At 36.3% G+C, this 21,628-nt stretch overlaps 1 protein-coding gene across 2 annotated transcripts in view; it reads left to right on the top strand.

Annotated features, from left to right (window-relative positions):
* The window catches only part of LOC134538936 (lachesin), a 523,035-nt gene that overhangs the window by 251,003 nt on the left and 250,404 nt on the right, over positions 1-21,628 (top strand). For both annotated transcript variants that reach the window (XM_063380552.1, XM_063380551.1), the window contains exon 2: positions 18,289-18,396. In XM_063380552.1, coding sequence (XP_063236622.1) covers positions 18,289-18,396 — 108 coding nt within the window. The remainder of the gene's footprint in view (positions 1-18,288; positions 18,397-21,628) is intronic.

Raw genomic sequence — 21,628 nt, 5'->3', positions numbered from 1 at the left:
AAGTCGTCCGCCCACCCGGGCACACACACGGTGTGCAGAGCCTCAGGAAAAACAACGCGATTTCAAAACTACTCAACATATCCGAGTGGAGTCTGCTTATGAAAAACATTTAAAGAGTTCGCTGAGGCCCGAAAACTACTTTCGATTTCGGATTAAGTTTTTAAACTGTATTTTTAAAATGTCTGAAACCCATGTTTTCAGAGTAATTTTTAGGCGTAAAACAACCAGTACAGAATCTTGACAGCTCTTCAGAGACTTGCATTACACCTTTATCTTCATTTCTAGGCCATATAATGTTACGGTCACCGCTCAAATACACCGCTGGAAAGGCGGGCCTCTCAATGAGCGTTGGGCGCTCGGTACAAGGTTGCGGTTGTGATTCTGCGCCGCAGGAGGGCGCAAGTGTTGAGCTTCTCGCGCGCGACAGCGGATCATTCTGCATTCTTGGCAGAGTGGGGCCGAAGGAAGCTGTTACAATATCGCCGATAGGTTTTTTACTTGGGATCTATACTTTTTTTTGGGGGGGCGATGTATTGTAATACCCCTCTACCCCCTCCAGACAAGCGGGGTTCGTCCTTCGGAACATGTTTTAAAAGATGTTGCCTCGCTCGTTCTCACACATCATGTTGATTTGTTCTCTTATTTTTGGTCGATACATTTATTTAAGGGTTATTTATGAAAGTATCTATCTACATGGTCTCCCCTTACTTTGGTTCTGCCATAATTTTTTTCTATATATATATATATATATATATATATATATATATATACTCTTAGTGATATCATGGGTGTCAAAAGTCGCGCAATTCTTCATATTTATCATTATTAGCGCGACATTTTACACCTATGCGATTACACGAACTGAATGTCTGTTAAAATTCCAGGGTTGGTATGGTAGGCATCGAGTTGAATTTTCGGAAATAGGTCTTAAAAAAGTTAAAGACATAATATTAAACGTACGTGTGAGTAAGGAACTTGAGCGCATTTTTTTTTCAAAACCTGAGATTCTTAATTTATAAGTTCCACTTAAAAAAGGTTATTCCTTGCAATGTTTATACTGTTGATTATGCCCTAATAAGTGATTAAAGAGAATGCTACTCTATATTTTGCATATCCATTGGTGTTACATTAGTAATTGTAAGCCGGTGGGTGAGTTGCTTTAGAGGTCATGGTCCCTCTCTTCCCCTCCCTGACTAAACCCTTGGTGTGCGAGGGTCGCGGGTTCGATCCCAAACCCACGCAGACCTGACGAGCACAGAAATGGCATCCATGTTGTTCGGAGTCCGCTGTCAGTTTGTTTGGATGTCCCGCCGCCTTAACGCTTTAAAGGCATAACTTTGCGACATAAAACTTGCTAAAGATGTTATGGTGTTATTTTAAGTTCCATTTCTTTTTTCTAAGAACGTTTTTTTTCCCGGTGTTATTGGAGCTATACTTCTTTAGGCGCATTGAGGGTGAAATTGTAGCATGCAACGAAATGCACACACAAAGAAACATAAATTTTACAAGGTTATGTCCAATGCGCATGCGCGTTTCCGTACATCTGAGTAGGTATGTGTTATTTTTAATCATGCGAAAGAAGCATATCTTCTAACGCACGTATAAAAGAAACCACACACACATATATATATATATATATATATTTCAGTTTTTTAATAACAATAGTTTTTATTTAAAAAAAATTTCTTAATACAAATTTAACTAAAACGGTGTGTATTTAAGTACCTATATAATACATTATGTATTTCTATTATAAACATATTTAAAAAAACACATCTTAGAGAAAATTGCTTAGATATCCCTTGAGTTATTGTAAAAATAAGTTCATAAATGTTGCAAGCTATATATATATATATTTTTATTAAAATTCAATGCTAAATATATTACATTCACTGAACTTTATTTATGAAAAGATTACACAATCGTAATTGCTGTAAACGCTTGTTGTAATTCTAATGAATTTCGTTATTTTATTTCTATTCTTTTTTTTCCCCGTGAATTATCGTAAAATCTCGTCCCTACGTTTCAAACAAGCGAAGTCGTCCATTCCAGGAGTGTCCATTCCCAATGATGATGGCGCATTGCCCCCTCCACCTTAAGCTAACAGTCATTTCCCCCTTATAAAACAGATAATTTCATAGGGCTTTAAATATGATAGTCTTTAACCAGGCGGTCGAGAAGTCCTTACCCAAGGATTTTTTTAAATTAGGCAATTAAAATGGTGTTTGAGTGAAAAAAAAAACACTAAAATAATAATCGAAATAATGCACTTTAGGGACAAATCATCTCAAATGATTTTTTTTTAGAATTTGTGGTTATGTAAATTTTCTTATTCCTCCCCCATCCAGTGTTGAAATTCCGTCCCCCCCCCCCAACTCTCCACAATTTTTTTTTCGCAATGGCGCAACTTGGCCCGTGCACCCCAACCCCTCCCTCTCCTAACCATCCTGCTTGCCAATATTTTTGCTGTACTTTTCGCGCTGTGTGTACGTACTGCGCCGCTCGAACAGCTTGCAACACGACTCTTCCTATCCTCGGCGACCCCAGCCGAGCTTCGGGTTTCTCCCTGCAAGTGCACAGGATATAACCACTTGTGAACTAGCGAGCTACCCCCCCTCCCTCACAGAGTTCTCGTCCCATTCTCGCATTTCTCTCTCCCATCTGCGCAGTCTCGCAAAATTAATGGCGCCGTTTGCCCGGGCACACACACGGTGCGCGGAGCTTTCTGAAAAAACAAACAAAGCTATTTCAAAACTATTCAACATATCCGAGTGGGGTCTGTTTACTAAATGCATATAAAGAAATCGCTGATTGTCGGAAAGTACTTATTTCGGATTAAGTTTTTAAATCGTATATTTTAGAAGAGTAAAAATGGCTAAAAGGCGTGTTTTCGGAGTAATTTTTAGGCGTGAAAAAACCGGTACAGATTCTTGAAAGCACTTAAGGGACTAACACCTTTATCTTTATTTCCCCGCCATATAATTTTACCGTCACCGCTCAGATTTCACAGTTTTACTGTGACGACGAGAAGACTGCGCGCCAGTTCAGAGTCTTGCGCTTAGAGGCGATACCGCGCTAGAAATACCAGCGAGCGTCGCGCTTATCGTCCCGCCTCACTGACACGCTAATACCCCGACCAGACGGCGTCCTTAAGGCCAGTAGATGCGTGTTCGGACGAAAAGAATTTCATCAGGATAGCTCAGATTTGATCGTCAGAACATATTGGTTTCAGTGCAGGAGTATTCTGATATCCGTTTCCTTCTATATTCCACAGATGATGCGTATGTTCTTGAAAGTCCGATATTAAAGTAATTATTAATGAGTAGTGACATAATCGAGCATGTTAACGGATTCTTGCCTACAAGAAACGATAAATAAGGGTATTAAATGCTCTTACATCCCACTTCCGCCGAGAAAGATCTCTGTTTAGGTAATTTTTTTTTCCTTGAATGCCCACCGATACTTGTTTTCAAATACAAGATTAATTAATTTTTCTACATCCATTGTTGTGACCTCTTAATTATTCTACTTCGTGGACGCACAACTTAATGCGAAAAATAAAACTAGCTCGAACGAGCAACTAGTTCTGACGTGTTCGTGCGTAATTTACAGAGGCGGTCGCAGGCAGTGATCGAGTGATTGTTCTGACGAACTCGTAGGTACTCTTTTTCTCAGACCACGCATCCTCTGAGACCGCAGCCTAACAATCTCTGCAGCGCCGTTTGCCACGTCATCCGAGCGTGTTGAGGTGGGTGCACGATTGAAGCGTTCAACAGTCAGAAACTTAAAAATGTATGTCAGTGATCACACGGTAATGTAATACCACGCATATCCAGTTTATGATTTAAGTATCGATGGTTAATTCCAGCCAATGAAAAATGAGGGAATGCAACCATGTTAAAGTTGCGGAATATTTGTTGTTGTAGGTATCATCTGCAATTCCTAACTGCATTATGATTATGAATCCTTTCTGATTGATAATGGTTTAAATAAAGCTTTTTTAAATTCATGTTGACATTAGTTATGTACTTGAAATGCCATGAAATTAGCTACGATTCAAATAGTAGTTCAGCTTGTAGTAGTTGAGATTTTTTACTATCATTAGAATCACCAATAATTAACTTTAATATATGAAATATATTACATGTAATACTAATAACGGTATTGACCGAGCCTATAAGTGCAACATAAAGTAGTTGTTATGTTAAATATATATTTATCAATTGTGAATACATTTTTTTTGACTTGTGTGATATAAATATTTACCACAAAGACATCAGAAAGTTATAATTTTTTGGATATTTGATTTCTTTTTAATGATTTAAAAAAATTTTCTTGAATTTAACTTAAATTAAAATATAAAATAACGTTCCAGAGAGATGTTTTTGTAAATGTACAGAACATTATTTCTGTGTAGGTCACCGTTCAGTCCGTCAGTTGCGTGAAAGATTTTGCGACGTCAACAACGACAATGGACAGCCTACTTTCATTTACAGAGCTGTGGAATTTTTGTTTTGTTCCACTTACAAAAATGATTTTAAAAGCCTGCCGAATACGATGGACTTGCGGGAAAGTTAAAAGTAACTGAATTACACACGCTGATTTTCTAAAGCGAAAGTTACCAAACGGAAAAATTCTCATTCCACACACTTTTTACGACGCCAAAACACCAACAACATCATGGATAACTGGCAAAAATTATAGAAAAAAGTAGAGAAAATGAACGCAAAACAGAATTCATGTTAACTGATAGATAGACCAAGCCTGTATAGGGAAGTTAGAATATACTTTTACTATCCAATTCATCAAAAACTTCGCTGACATCACCTCCTAATAAAGATGGTCAAATAATGTCAGACGAAGATGAAAAACACTGAAAACTTCACTAGTCATGTACGCTTGACAAGTTCGATTATTAGAGTTTCTATGAAATATTTAATGTTTAGGACTGGTTATAAAGATTTTGGATGTTTGATGGAATCAGACAATCAGAATCGTGCCCAGTTAAAACGGAATCGGTTTACATGTTCCTCTCAACGAACCTTTAAAATGGCAAATAACACATTGACTAAGAAAAAAGTTAAACATGTTAAATAATTAAAATACTAATCTAATAAACGTTGTTTGTGTATAACTATTTAAGTTGGTATAGCAATTACACTGCTGCTATGCAACAACCATTAAAATTATTTAAATTGATATATTTTTGAAAACTTAGAGAAGCACATAAAACATAATACGTTCAAGTATTTCATATATCACTGCTATGCATTATTTTAGTTTCAACAAATATTTAAATTTAAAAGTTTGTGCTAACTCAGTCCATGAGCAAACATGATCATCGGTATAATTAAGAATTTTCAGTTCTGTTGGTGAAGAAATTTAGATACATCTACTCTCTAATTTACCCGTTAAACATTTTTGTCAAGTATAGTCAGCGAAATTTTTTTTATAGGATTTAAAGGCCTTAAGACAAAGGCAGGATGTCAAGGCCTTAAGACAAAGGTAGGATGTCAAGGCCTTAAGACAAAGGCGAATTTCCCGACCTAACTCGGGCTGGACCGCCATGTAAAATTTTATTGTTTTCTGCTAATTGCAGATTCTATAAAGAAATATTTTGCAAGTTAGACTAAAGAAAGTTAATTTTTATGTGCTATTCAGCCTCAGCAAACAGAAAATTATTATTTTTTGAGTATTCACAGTGCAATTATTAAGAATTTTTTTTAATATTTGATATTTGTCTGACATTTTGCCGATATCGAATAACCAAAATAACGCACCTGAGCGTAGATGAAATTTGCTACAGTGTTCAAAATTCAATGCTTTAATTATGAGACATCCAAAAAAAAAAACATTGTCATTGATAGGCTAAAGAAACATGGCTTTAAGAAGGTCACTATTTTGAGCGCGAAACACCTCGGCTGGGCAAGACTTACCGACAATTTTCTATAAACTGAGTAAAGTACAGTGCTGTGACCATAGTACTGTATGACAAGGTAATATATTGTTACGATTTACCGCGGGTTCGTAAAGGATAGCCCAATTAAATATTTTATTACACTACACAGTTTTATTTATTACCACTACTTGTCACTTACAAATAATTTTCTAAATTGACAAATAATTAATTACACTTAAAGAAATGTCAATTCCCCAGACACTCGTTCCGCACACCTCGCTGGGCCGCACCTCTGGCGCAACTCTCGCCGCAGCACCCCTCGTGGGTCTCCGCCGCGGGACTCCGTCGCCACACTCCGCCGCCGCCGTCACACCCTTCGCCGAGATCCCACTCGACGCCTCGCTCGAAACTTCACTCGGGATTCCGCAGCGCCCGCGACTCTAACGCCCGCAAACTCCGCCGCGGGAAAACTCCCGACTCCACTGAACTCACTCACTCCCTGCCCTGGAACCTTCGTCCAAGGACTTCGCCACTCTGCCGCAACCGCGGCACTATCGCCCGGAAACTCCGCCGCGGGAGAACTCCCGACTTCGCTCTGAACTCCACTCAGTCTCAGACTCTCCTCTCACGACGTCCTCGGACCTATATATAGGCCCGAGCGAAATTCCAGAACTCACGAGAGCGGCCGGGGCCAGTCGCGTCATCGCGAGCCGTCCCGACGGCAGAAATCTCTCGAAAACACGTGTCGGCGGCTCGCGCAACTCCCAGCTGTCCGGTGTCAGTTACGTGTCAAAGGCAGGGCGCCGCGCGGGGAGGGTTGGGAAGGAGGGGGGAAAGTGACAATCCTTGTTATCTTCCAGGCGCGCGCGGCACATATCATATTGCGGCAGTCGCCAGCCAGCTCTGCACCTGCACGTGTCTCGGCCAATGTCACGTTCGTAACAATATATTTTAAAACTATGGCCCTATCTGCTAAGGATTTATTTCAAATAATCATTTTCAATGAGACTGCAAATTATGCGCATGTGTGATTATTTTTGTCACCAAGAAAATACTCGTTCAACAATTATAAAAATAATAAATATGAATATGAATTAAAAATAGGCAAAATAAAATTTTTCTCATGTTTTAAGGTAGTGATCTTTCAAGTAAATAATTTAGTGTCTGTTGAGCTATTTTCCCACCTATTACTTATGTCATTCAAAAAAATTGAATTCAATATTTAACGCCAATGCCTTCACGCAAGAAACTTTTTTAGCAGTCAATAACTTTGAACTTCGGGTATTATCTACACTTCATGTGCTATGATTTAAAGAGAGTAAATTTTTTAAATTATCCCTTAAAAAAAGGAACGTACGCACAATTTTTATTTTATTACAATTTTATTGTCGGGGCGTGAATGACATAACCTCTTGGCCTGTGGTTTGATTTAAAATTATTTTTTTGGTTGATGTAAATAATATATTATTTAAGGATTTGTTAGGATGTCGGGGGTAGGGGATATATCCTCCTCACCCATATCTCGACCTGCTTTGAAACATTATTATAGCCTAAAATAATTATAAACCAAGATGGCCTCTTTCTTTTCTTAACACACTTCCCAAAGAGGCGTGACAGCGTTTATTTAATGGCCCAGCGGACTGGCGATATGTGAATATCGTTGGGAGGGAAGTAGAAATACAATATGTTTAAGGGTCTTATTTGCGCTTAATTTTCGATACTTAAAATAAATATTTAAAGACAAAGATTACAGAACCAATTATGAAATGCCTTATTTAGCTGTGATATATCAGAAAATGTCTTATAATGGAGTTACTTAAACGCAATTACAATACAATGTTTATATATATTTTTTAATTGACGTTGCGCTTTTCATACAGTATGATCTGGTAGTAGCGATTACAACAAGCATGAGTCATAAAAATCGTACTTCCCTCCCAAATCCTGATTATATTCGTTACGAGAGCGAGCATTAAGCCTAGTTCTCATACCCCACAATTTGGTTAACAATACTTTTAATATAGCGAAATTTCTGTTAATTTTTTTACTACATCTGTGTTGTATTTTAAATCTAGTCACCAGGTATTTAAAAAGTGACGTTAAATAGTGGTAAAATATCACACGACTGTTCGTTATCGGGATTACTGTCGTGCAAACTTTATTGCCGGTAAAATCAATTAGTAAGTTTGTATTTACGAAGTAACCCTTAATCAACTACTGTAATTGCCACCCCGTGTGTGATGCCGCGCCTTTAAGGGGCACTCCCGACGAACCCTGTAGCGTGAGTCGTGGCTTGGAGAAGGTGGATAAGGTGAGAAGGGGGAGGGATACGACGTTGTTGCCATGCATGTCGCTAATGGTCATTTCCCCTACCTCCCCCCACCCAAAAAAACAAGCTAACCCGCGGCAACAACCCCTGCCCGCGCGCCGTCACGGCATTTTTCAATAAACAATTCCGGCGGGCGAATGCGTGACCACGTGGTTACCTCAACACCCCCCCCCCCTCCCCCTACCTCTGCGCCGTTGTAGCTGTCACGTGACCTGCAGGGCGCCGCCCGACTAGACGCCAGCGCGTCGCCGAGCGATCTGACCGCCCGCCCTGGCCTGCGTTAGTGCCTCTTGGGCTGAAGTAGCCTTAACGTTTTTGCCTCCAAAATTTCGGTAAAACATTTTTTTTTTATTAATTTGCGAATGATAAACCAAAAATGTTAAGTTTTTAAATAGATTCTATAGACTAACGGTTAATTCAAATTAGTTTTTTTTCGCACGATGTCATGCTTTCAATAAGCCAGAACTGACATAAAAATTTTCCCATTATGTTCCTCAAAACCAATTTGTCACTTAACACACAAAAACTACCTAACTGACATTTTAAACGAAGTTAACGTTTTGGTTCTAACGCAATTCTATCGGAATACAGATAGCTGAATCTTCTTAAATCTACGACCTATTCGAAATTAAGTGTAAACGTGGGCGTGTAAACAATAATTGTGATTTTGCGACTGGCTCGGTTATTACCTCACGATGGTTCTTGTGTTTTAATGTTTGAAGTGAATATATATATTATAGCGGTATACTTACAAAGATAAGCTTAATTTCACAGATATCCCTTGTATAACTTCTAACCAGTAGTGTCATTCGTTTATTCCAGGTGTACATGTTTGTAGTGCCTTGTGATTTGTGAAAATGTCGTCAGTTATGTTTATGATACATTTTATGCGCAACTTATTAAACATCAGACAGATATTGTTAATAAAAAAAATGGGTGCGTGTACTTGTACGCGCGTGAGAAGTTATACTTCTTTGGCATCATTAAAAAATAGTTATTAATTGCATGCAAATAATTAATTACAATAAAATAACAAAAGGGCTGGAAAAAGATAGTCAACAGTCAATAAAATTCAGTTTAAATTTTAAAAATTAAAAAATAAAATTTAGAGAATAATAAATATATATGACATAATTTGTACTAAATATTATAAGATTTTTAATTTTAAATATTTAGTATTGATTATTTATTATTTGAAAATAAAATAAATAAATTTAATAATGAATTCAAAAATTTAATTTAAGTTTATTCATTTTTTTTCTTAATTTAATATTCACTTTTCATTTTTAACAAAACGTTTTTATTAAATTTGTTCATTTATTTTTATAAATATTTATTATTTATTCAATTTAATAATAATTTGAGTTCGATTTTAATTTTTATCACAATTTTTTTATTAAATGTTTTATTAAATTTATTTCTTAATTTTGTATATAATAAATAACCAATTATAAATATTTAACATTAATAATTCAATAATATTAGTATTAATTATATAAAATAATAATATTTTCATTTATACCAATAAATAATACGTACGGAATGTTAACCTCAATTATATTGGAGCACTTGAAAAGTATAAGCACAATTTTTTTTACTAATATTTACGAATAGTAAATATTATTTATCAAAATATTTAATTTAAATCACTACTGAATATACTTTATTAGCACATATATAATTCACACTTGTATGAAACTAAAACACGTTTTGTGAATGTAGAAACTAGACACATGTGGATAAATATTATACATATGGAAACAGTGATCAGAAGCGACGAGCGTGCCAACATGCGCGACTAATAGAGGTTCTATTTATATTTTGTTGGAAGATTTTTTTTCGAGACTTAATGAGTGATTTAGCGGGCTGCTTCAACATGTTAATTTTGTGTTACAGTGATACGCGCGCATCTTAAAATTTCATTCTCATCATTTTTTCATAACGAGCCTAAAGAAGTATAACTTCAAAAATATTGTATGAAAAATATCGTTGTGGTCATTTATTATTAATTTTTTTGTTTATATAAATGGAGAAATTTCTACACATTTACTTCTTTAGTATTATTTTTAGATATCCATACGTAACTTCAAAAATAACCACTTAGAAACATCGTAACTAATAAAATCATAAATTATAAATGTCGCAACAAAGAAATATACAACGTAAAATTATCACAAGTAAGAATCACATAATTTATAACTAACATAATTTAAAAAATTCTATCACGTGTGTTTCTTAGTAATTTATTTCTATGTTATAGCAGCTAAATTTATTTGGGATAACTTATATATTTAAAAAAATCTAAATTATTGGGTGAAGGTGACGAGCTAGAGGTTTGTGTTAGTGGGGCGGAATTATAAGTGCGAGGGTCGTTGGTGTTTCTAATGCGGTAACACCTCTAGGTACAAGGCGCACATGATTCTCATCATCCATAAGGCAACCATACGACTTTTTAAAGGTGACCATATGTTGTGGAAACGAGAATGAAATTACTTCTGTTTCTTTCAAAAAATCATTACAAGGACAATACCTGAAAATTATTCTGAAAGTAAATGACTTTTGTTCATACCATATTTTAATTAAAACACTGTGGTAGCACAAAAAATTTCCTTTTTGCCAAAATTTGGAACAGTTAAACATTTTAAACTAACATAAATTATTTTAGCATGCAAACATAACCAAAAAATCTATTAGCAACTTCTTGTGTTTCAAGATAATAACCACCTGTTTATTTTGAAAGAATAATAAAGCAAACAGAAGGTAAATATTTTACACTCAATGTAAAAAAAAAAATATCGCAATAAATTTTCACCTCTAGATTGTATCCGTGTTATTTAAAATTTTACATCAGCATTGTGTTTTTGTATTCATGTTTTTGCCAGTTTTTTTTATGTTTTTCCATGACATACAGTGTTCTTAAAGATGTTTAAAATTAATGAAATAGCTTTGAACAATGAAGACAATATTTTTTTACAAATTTATTTAACAACAGTGTTTCTGTTCACAAAACAAATGTCTTTAGTAACGCCACAGCAATTCGACACGAAAGGAAATGTTTTACAACCGTTAGTAATGTGTCTGCATGAATTATGCAATTAATTTCCTCTCCACCTGGAAACACGGTCTATAGGTCTTTATAATGTTTCTCGCTTTACATCCAGGAAATTAAAGAGGAAACCGAAGAGGGAAATAATGGCCGGTATGAAGTGGTTTACGTTAAGATAGGGATGAATAATGAACGAAACCCGTAACGAAGGCGAGAATAATGTAAATTTTCAAGGAAGGTAAGCTCCTTTGTTTTCAAAGAAAATCAATCCCCAAAGCAAGTCATTATTTCTTTCGATTCGAGAATGGTCATCGCTTTTATTTGTCCTGTTACACCGCGTATATTTTTGTAGACATCTTTATCCTCTTTATAAAAACAAATATATATCTTTTATTTTTGCAAATATTTTTTTCCTACTTATGCTTAATTGTGTAGACCTACTAAACTTCTATTTAATTCAGGTTGATTGCTTAAAAGTACTCAGTTTAGACATGATTGGTGACAGTTTCTTGTAATTTTTTAAAAATATATTTTGACAACATTTGTAAAAAATATGTTTCGTCAACAAGTGAAGCATACCATTATTAGTGGTAGTAGTTCTTTTTTACAATGACTGGAAAATAATAGACTGCAAAATAAAAACCTTTAAAAATGGATCGTTTGGCGAATTAGCCATAAACATACAAAACGAGTTAAATACACAGCGCAAATATAATCACACGAACATAAAAACACTACTACATTAGCTAAGAATTTCAAGAACCAAAAGTACACAAGACATTCCTACATGTTGGCCGAATGTGAGAAAAATAATAATGATTAGCCCAAATTTTTTATTAATAATGAATTCAATTTGTATCATATTCTTATACTATTTCGGTTTTACCTATAAAGACATAAATTCAAACCTGTTATTCGTTCTATGAATGGTTATTGAATTGGGAAGATTCATTTAAGATATTGTTTTGGATATAAGCCATTGCCGGTTACATTGCATGTCTTAAGAAGATTTAATAACAGAAAAAACGCACAGAGAAAAAGCCAGAATCAGGCGATGTCAAAAAATTTGAAATATAACAGAAAATTCCATGGAAACAATTTGTGAAAAAAAATTGGTTGTCTGTAAAGTCGGTTTACGGACGATAGTTTAACGTGACGTCATAACAAAACATTGATGAAATGATTGCATACTTTTATGAATAAAATCGAATAATTTTTATTGAATTATCACTATTTTGTATGGCTACAAAGAAGGAGTGAAATGAAATCTACAATTTAATTGATAAATTTACTTTTATTTGCACTCATTAATTTAAATAAGTTTATTACTTTAACGAAGAGATTATTATAACTATAACTTTTATACATGTTTGCTATTTAACTTCTTCCAAACTGTGTTATTCTGTTGAGGATAGGACGATGATAGGAAAAGTAGGAAACGAATGGGAGTGTTTCAAGTATAATGTGCCTCGAAAAAAGTCAAATCGATAGTTAATCCAATCGAGTGGAAGAGAGATAGATGCGGCGCAAGCGTACAATGAGCGTAACGGAACACAGCGTAACGGGACAATGTGCGTTTTGGGACACTTTTTCGTGCGTGAACCGGGTTTCATCGATTTATTAGACGTTGTCACGTCAAACATAATAATTTCAGCGCAGACGAAATTGTAGATTTCCTAAGACAAAAATTGCAATGTTTTTTGAACTCAGATCTGTTCCCGTCCTCGGGCAAAAACATGTGTGTCTCTGTGTTGTCATTGTGTTTTGCATTTTATCTGTTTAATATCATCTTTGGGTTGTTATGTTTGTTGTGTTGTCCGAGGTAGTTATGTGTCTTTATTTACTGTTCTTATTGGCACTGTCTTGTAGTGTTGAGCCTATTGTGTCCGTCAGTGCTGTAATAATTTTTTTGAGTAATTACTTTTACGGAACTTACTGCTATAATTTTGTTTAATTTTATTCTATCGCCTGATTATGGCTTGTTTTATGCGTGTTTGCATGTTTATTTTTCTTGTCTGTTACTGAGGTTTCTTATGACATACAGTGTAATCAACAATGGCGTATATCCGAACCATCTTAATTTATACCTTTGCATTGTTATTATTCTGTTGGTTTTTGTCACAGAAAAATGTGCAGTAGTGAGGCATGACTCGCATTCCAGAGGACTCATGTTGGAATCCCGGTCCGACCCTGAAGTATACTGTCCATTGGTTTCCCGCAATTAGGCCAGGCCACTGCTGAGATGGTTGCCTTGCAGTAGGTCATTGTCGATTCATTTTAGCATTTCCCTGGAATATGTCTCTGTAACCGTCTCTAAAGAACTCGCTATGGACAAGACATTAAGCAAAAATAATTAATATGTTAATACTAGCTTAAGAACCCGGCGATGCCCGGGCTGAAAACGTCATAATATGAGGAACATATCTACCGAGTTTCAAGTCTGTAGGACATACACTTGAAAAACGGGAAGTTTTGATTTTAATTTCCCATTGATTGCACAATCTCGGTGCATCAAGGCTTATACATAAGCAAATTTGGGAAGCCAATGATCGATTTTGTGAGAAGGCAGGTAACCCCTAGGCAAGACGTAATGGACGCACCAAACGATAGCGCGATACAAATTCAAGGCACCGCCATTTATTGATGAATTTCTAAACTTATCTGTTATTAGCACCTTTAGTGCGCTAGCAGAAGCGAGCTTTACTAAGCGGATGAGTTTTTGCCAAGAAAGATAGGAATTTGCCCGACCCCTCTATATGACCCTGTGGCGGGCATAGAGAAATGAAACAAACTTTATTTGTCTATAAACTACCTTCTTTGTTTTTCTAGTATAAAAATGAATATAATCTTTTTTTCATTCCCTTAGGGAATAAATTTGTAATTAAATTTAGTCTATGTCACTCTTCGGCCCATAAACTATCTATATGTAAAAAATCATGTCGATCTTTTGCTCCGTTGCTGCATGAAAGAAGGACCAACAGTTAAACACACTTCCGGATTTATAATATTAGTATGGGTTATAAAAATATAAATAAATAATAAAAAACGATTTAATACGTGTCATTTAATGTTATAGCCTTTCATGTAATTTTATGTGATATGTTATGTTGTACTCTATTATATAATAAATTGAAATTTATTGTATCATTTGTTCCCAAGTAAGATTTTTTTTAAAAGAATACACATGTACTGTGTTTAATTTCATGATAATGTAGAAGATTTTATGCGCTTCATACAGGTTCTTTTCCATACGTTAGTGGTCGTGAAAATTAGTAGGAAGCTATTCCACGTGGAATATTTTCGACCTTTAATTTACGAATAACGCTAATTACAAATTATCCAGTTATATTCGTAAATTTACAGATATTTTCGTATATTAACTGGCACTAATTTTACTTCATAATAAGAACTCGAAATTCAGAGTTGTTTCAACGAAGATCCCGTTAGTATCGGGGACTGCAAAGAATCCTTTGTTCATTCAAGTTTTATTCTTCGTTGTATGGTCCGTAGAATTTCTAGCAGTGTAAATACTGTTAGGCCCTCTTCACATTGCGCAGTTCCGAGGTGACGCAACGGATGTTCTTGTGTTTTGGGAGTAGACATTTTGCTATTCACTTCCAATGTAGCCATATGGGGAGGCACAAATTGCACCTCTTTCAAAATAGCCCTATTCTACACGTATTCTGCTAGCCTCACGCTAGATTTCAGGTCCATTTTATTTACGATTTCAAATGAATTAAAAATATAAAAAAATATAAACATGATAAAATTGTACCTGTTCATGATCAATATGTAACAGAATTATAGAATTATAAATATAATTATTTCCTAAAAGTGATCACGATTCTTTCTTCCGCACTCACACGTTCCCGCATTTGTGATTGGAGAAACAGTGTCAGTAGAGTATAGGTATGATTCTTCCGTCATGCGGTAGAGTGCTGTACACTTAGAATCTGAATGTTTGCGACTCTTTTGCAACGTAAAAATGTAACCACATTAATTCGATTTTTTTTTATATCATAGTTGTGGTAATATCAGCAGAAAACGACTTAATCTTCACTTGACATGTTGGAAAACTCGGTCGGAACAGACTGTATCGCTTCACGGTACGCCCCAGTGCGTGGTACTCAGTCGCCTGTGGGTATCATACTCACGATACTCGAGTACCCTTCGCGTTGACTCGGAATTGCGTGGTGTGAAGAGGGCTTTAGGTCAGGCACACACGGAAGGAGGCAAGAAACGACACGACGCGACAATTTGTCTGATAGTACTTGACTTACATGAGATTACATAAAAAAAAATACTGTGCAGGCAGACTCAGACGCGGCACGACGCCACGAAACTGTCGCGATCAGACGCGAGGCGACAACTTCGAATTTCTGCTCCAAATCCATCGCGAGCAATCTGTTTGATGGCTGCAGTGTTCTGCGCATGCGCGAGTATAAAAAAATTGTCGGCGGAGGTATGCTGTAGCATGCATATGGTAGTGTGTTTAAAGCTGACTAAATAAATACAGTTTTTCATCTTTAATTTTAGTAAATATTCACTTGTAAAGTATTTTAATTGTTTTTTTTCTCATTATGGAGATGGATGCAGATCAATTAGTATATGTTCGGTACAGGAAATACCTATTTTTTACTATCCATAATTTAAGGAGGGTCACAGATACATTTGATTTCAAGAATATGTGAAGAAATGACGTAACTGTCGCGAGAAGATTGTTTTAACCTGTCTCGGGGCATCGTGTGGTGTCGCACTGTGTCGCGTCACGTCTTGTCTGACTCTGTGTGCGACCAGCCCGTTCTACAATGTCACAGAGACGGAGACGGACCCCGTAAGCATTAGCTCGGCAATGCTGAGCTCTTCCGTTCACGTTACGATGGCACCACCTATAATGATATGTATGTTTCTAAATACGTTAAAAGGGGTTTCAGGTACGATAATATCCTGTGTTCTACTATAACTTTGTGGGTTGTTTTCATGATACATAATGCCCGCGCTTAAATTTAACATGAAATCTCATCGGTTGTCATTTGAAACGTTTCCGTGCATTGTGGAAACGGCAGACGTGACGGTGGAATGTTCCGTGAGATACGCCTCCCGTTACCGTGACCGTAGCACGGAGCGTCTGCGTCGTCACGTACTCCCGACTCCCGTGCGGCGGGCGTGGGTTGGGGGGGGGGGGGGGTGGGGGGGGTGGGAAGGAGTCATCCCCCGTCAGGAACAGCATGCGGGGGCCCCAGACACGTATCGAGCCAGGGGCGAAAAACCCGCAGGACTATGCGTAGAAGCGAGCTTCCGTGACGCGCAGCTCCCCCCCCCCCCCCCTCCTTTTGAATTTTGTATGTTACCCGCAAGGCCCCTGCGTGTTTCGGAGCTCGTGAACGTTCGCCGCGGCCGAAGCAGTTACACAGACTCTTACCAAAGTTTTATTTTGGAAACCAGTCGCCAAGAAAAAAGTTCGCAACACTACAAGAAAGATACTGTAACATTGTACAACACATGGCTATGGTTATTTTTGCATACATGAAATTACGTTTTAAGTGATAATACTAAATATTTCTTACCGAAGTTATTTTATATGGTGTTTCATTAAAGCATATATATTTTTAAAATATAGTAATATATAAGCGAACAATCTATTATTGGCTTTAATTTGATGTATCATGCTTATTATGTTCCCAGTTAATACTGGGAAGATACAAGTAACTTCAATTATTGGAGGTACTGTGACAACACAAAGTTTAAATGCCCTGTGGTAAGAAACCGAACCCAGTATTAGTGCAAACACTTATTTTGTAGTAAAACGGTGATTTTAATGTAACAAGTGTCTGTAATTTTACGTATATATTTTTGTTCCATTTACAAAAAAATAATGCATTTTATTAGGTAACTGCGAGTGTTGGAAAATTTCAAATTCGAGTGGTACAATACGATATTCAACTTGAAATTTTGAAGCGAATATTTCTTACAGTTATTCTTTACCTATATGTAGGCTAGTGTAATGGTTTATGGGATTTATAATTATTAGCCGCCACATCTGTTTGTGAAATCGCACCATTAAACTTCACAGTCAAAAATTTTGATTTGATTTCTGTAACATAGTATATACACCCTTTTATATGTAACATAGCTTATAAACTGTGTTTTAGAATAAAAATTACTTAAAATGATCTATTATTATGTGCTAAATCACTTGGATCTACAGAAAAAAAAGTTCAAATAATAAAAGATTTCGTCGAATTTTTAAATTCAACTTTAAGATAGTTTCAGATGTTCTTGAATAACTAGAAAAAAGATTAGAAAAAAAGAAAGCCAAGTAATTGTCTCATCTGATGGGAAACAGGGCCACCGGAAGAAAATGCGTCACAGTAATTGATACACTTACAAATTTCTTGAAATTTACTGGTTATTCATATTCCTTACCCATATCACATCATTAATATAATGCCATGTTAGTGATTGTGACGGACTTCTATAAATAGTTTCTTCTGTGAAATAATAATTGTTGGTTACAATTGATATTTTTTTCAGAATGTATACAACTATTCAGAGACTCGATTTTAGAGTATAGAATATCTACAAAAGTAAAAATAATAAAAAAACACTAAAACTTATTATAGTCAGAGATCGTATACAAACATAATAATATTGTTATTAATATGAACAACCTGGCAACAGTGTGAGCCATTCGCTTTTTACTGCCATCTAAGCATGAGACGTACTACATGATATCATGTGAAAATAACAGTAAATGTGTCACTTGAAGTGTGTGTCAGCTAACGTGCACGCAGGACTATAACCAGATGCAGTAGCGGATCCAGAGGTGGGGAGGGGGGGGACTAAGGGGCTCAAGCCCCCTCCAAAAGCATCTGGGTCCACTATTGTTTTAGTGTTTCCCTTGATAAAGCTTAGCCTCAGCTGGGTCAAGCCCCTCCCAAACCAAAATCCTGGATCCGCCACTGACCAGACGAGTGTCGTGGGTTGTGCTGGACGCTGTAAATCATGTTGCAGGAGTATCTGTCTCGTCCGCCGGTGCGCCTCGGTTCCTGTCTCGTGGTCAGACGTACCGCGCCGTGATTGGAGACACGCTCGTGCTGCCTTGCGAGGTGGAGAACATAGGTGAGTCGACCGCAGGAAATAGTACCTCTATCTCTCTCTTTACCCTGAGCCACACTTACATATTGCAAGTATTTCGTGAAAACTTTGCCACGTTGTAAAATACGTTTTTAATTCAAATCCATTATGGTTTAACATTTTATAAAATAAAAAAAAAGAAACTGACTTGTTTTGTACTCCAACTTTTCTTTAGTTGTGATGTATACATTTTTTACCTTCCTTTTGGATGTAATAAATACTTTTTTTAAAAAGTTCATATCCATTAAGGATAATTGGGTGAAGTCGGTTAAGGAAATAACAAAAAATGTTCATATGATCAGACAATTGAACGCTAAGAAAATATTAATATTTATCTTTAAGCTGGCATACCTATAAAATTTTACGTCCAAATTTCAGATGCAAAAATTAAAGGAAAATATGTTTTAGCCACTTTGAAAACGTAACACAGTGTTAATTAACAGTATGATAACTGAATTGAATAGATGTACTCACCCATAAAAAAGTCCAATAATAAACGCCAATGACTTACTTTTTAGCTGACAGTAACGGTTTATTTCAAGTATTCCGCTAAATAACGCACTATGGTTCAATGAAGCAAAAATTGAAAATTATTTTGGTCTAAAAGCTGTTGAAACCAAGATGGCGTCTTTTGGCTCCACCTTAAATAAATCAAATGCAGTGAAAGGTATCTAATCTGGCAGGATTGGAACTACAGCTAAGCCGCAGTAGCGGTTTGTCGAACATAAATGTAGTTTTAACAGGAAATTCAAGCTTGAAAAAGTAAAGAATGAAGTGCGACCCGTTAGAAAACAGGAAAAAGAAGTGCAATGAAGCAGAAACCAACAGGAACCATTAATTCTGAGCCAAAAAAAAATACGCTGGCAGTGAATTATTGGGACATTGCAACCAGGGTCAACGGCCGGGAACCTCCAGAATAAAAAACAAACAAAAAAAAACAGTGAACTATTTTTTCAATACTCGCCAGAAATGCGCAACATCTAACCTCGGTTACTAGCAAAATGCACGTATTCTCATGTTGGAAACACACTTAATATACTAAACTCGGGAATGAAATCAACCTAGAATTTTTTAAAATTATTCCGAGCGGGAGAAATATATACGCAAATTTTATTTCCAACTAAAATTCTTGAAGTGAATATCACACGTGGTTTCCACACCCACCGCTAGAATTCATTGCCGGATCAGCTACGTTGTCTATCAAATCATTGTATTTGCAGAGCGAAATTTTAAACTATAAAAAAAAACACTCCATAAAAGAGAAAAAGACTTGAAAAATCCTATACCCCGGTTTGGACCTGATTTTTGACAATGATTCTATTAAAATTATGCCCATATTGTTCATATTTACCATACAGTTAATACTAACTTATAAGTTTCTTTTTGGCTTTATGAAATTCGATAAGCGTGATCCGCCACAGATGACAGCACCGTTGGTTACTGCGTATTTTTCCCTTGACTTAAGTCGCATTCACAAAATTACTCCCCCCAAATGCTGTATACCGAGAGCTAAGATGTTTCACGTAAAAAAAAAAAAAAATTCTGAACGTGAGCAGCTCTATTGGTGCCGGATTAAAGAATTCGCAGAACAAAGGAAGGACATTCAACCGAAGTGTGAGAATAGCCTCCAGTTTTGGTCAATTAGGTTCCCCACGAGCATCAGGTCCGAAACATCAGAAACCAATCAATAGAATCATAAATAATTCTGGAACCCGCCCTCAATTCAAATTTACGCGTGGCTATCGCTCTTCACACTGCGGACCTCGCCTTTATCACCCGCGGCACCGCCGGCCTGCCAACGCGGACCAGGATATCAGTTCGGCAACACCAAACACGCCCGCCATAATTCAGCTTTTTTTATTCCGACCGTCGCTAATTACTGGCGGCGGCAGATACTACAATTTAGATTCCACTCGGATAGGAGGTCATAAAATAAATGACACTATCCTCAAAGGGTCGCAGCTGGGGAGTTTGGTGAAAAAAAGTTTTTTTGTGGGGGGTGGGTGGGAAGGGGGTACGAGGAACAAACAGCGCGTTAATTAACACTACGTATGATGTGTTACTCACGAAACGCATTGGCAATGAGAGTAATTACGTGATTGGTATTAATACAATTTACGGCATATAATAATTAGAGCAATTTGTGTGCGGTCCCAATTCGGCTGGTCGTTGGCTGGACTAATTTCCGCTTCCTCATTTTGGTAAGTCTATTTTTTCCGTGGTTGTTGTTATTGAAATAAAATGAAATATTAAAAAAAACCTTTTTAAGAAAGTCATAACAGTTTACTTATTTTGTTCTAATGCATTTTCTAACAAATTTACCTTCTAACGTGGTATTTGGTATATTAAAACAGACTTTAACTGGACTGACACAGACGGGAACTGAAATTATAATCGCAAACGTGTCAGAAAATTTATCTGAAACCAAAGTAAAAACGCTTGTTGCTCAATAATTCTCATCACTACCATTCAAGCTTATCTTGTAAAATTTATTAAATTTTAAATGAAAACTCGTAAACTGTTTTCATTGTGTTATAGTAATAACTATTTAATGCATTATGATAATTAGATAATCTATAAATTTATCTAGATTTATGGCTTTAAAGAGGGCTTGACTTTATTTGTTTTGTCATATTTATTTTAATTATTAAGTTCCTTTAAAAAAATTATGTTTTAAGTGCAAGATATGGAGCTCGACTTCAATAGTAAAGGTAGTAATTTAAAAATTAAATAAAATAGTTCTTAGGCACGTATAACAAAATAACATATGTCTCTTGCATTAATCTGGGGTCAGCCATTATTTTTTTTTTCCTTTCTGTAGGTTTAAGATAACAACAAAGAAGAGAATATTAATGAATTTTGACATATGAATATACTTAAGTCACTTCTTTCCGTCGAAATTACCAGGCTACTGCAAAAACTGTGTCAGGAAGTGCATCAGAAAGAAGATATTGACACTGCACTGCATATAGACCATTTGGCACCCGCCTCTGTGACGTCACGAGAGTTGACTGACAGCTCAGGCTGGTGATGGTCTTCGCTGACGTCACACCTCCGCGTGCGTAACGTCGCGATATCAGTAGGTGTATTTAGTAGGTCCTGGGGCACTGGTGTGTGATGGGGGATTCAGGGATTCGAGGCTGCCATATTGGATTACGTGACTTCCGGCGGCTATTTTGGATTTGGCCTTGACCTTTGACAGCGGCGGAATTTTCTA

The sequence above is a fragment of the Bacillus rossius genome, chromosome 14 (genome assembly GCF_032445375.1).
Source record: "Bacillus rossius redtenbacheri isolate Brsri chromosome 14, Brsri_v3, whole genome shotgun sequence".
NCBI classification, from domain to species: domain Eukaryota; kingdom Metazoa; phylum Arthropoda; class Insecta; order Phasmatodea; family Bacillidae; genus Bacillus; species Bacillus rossius.
The sequence above is the reverse complement of the archived record's forward strand: the minus strand, read 5'-3'. Positions and strand labels throughout refer to the sequence as shown.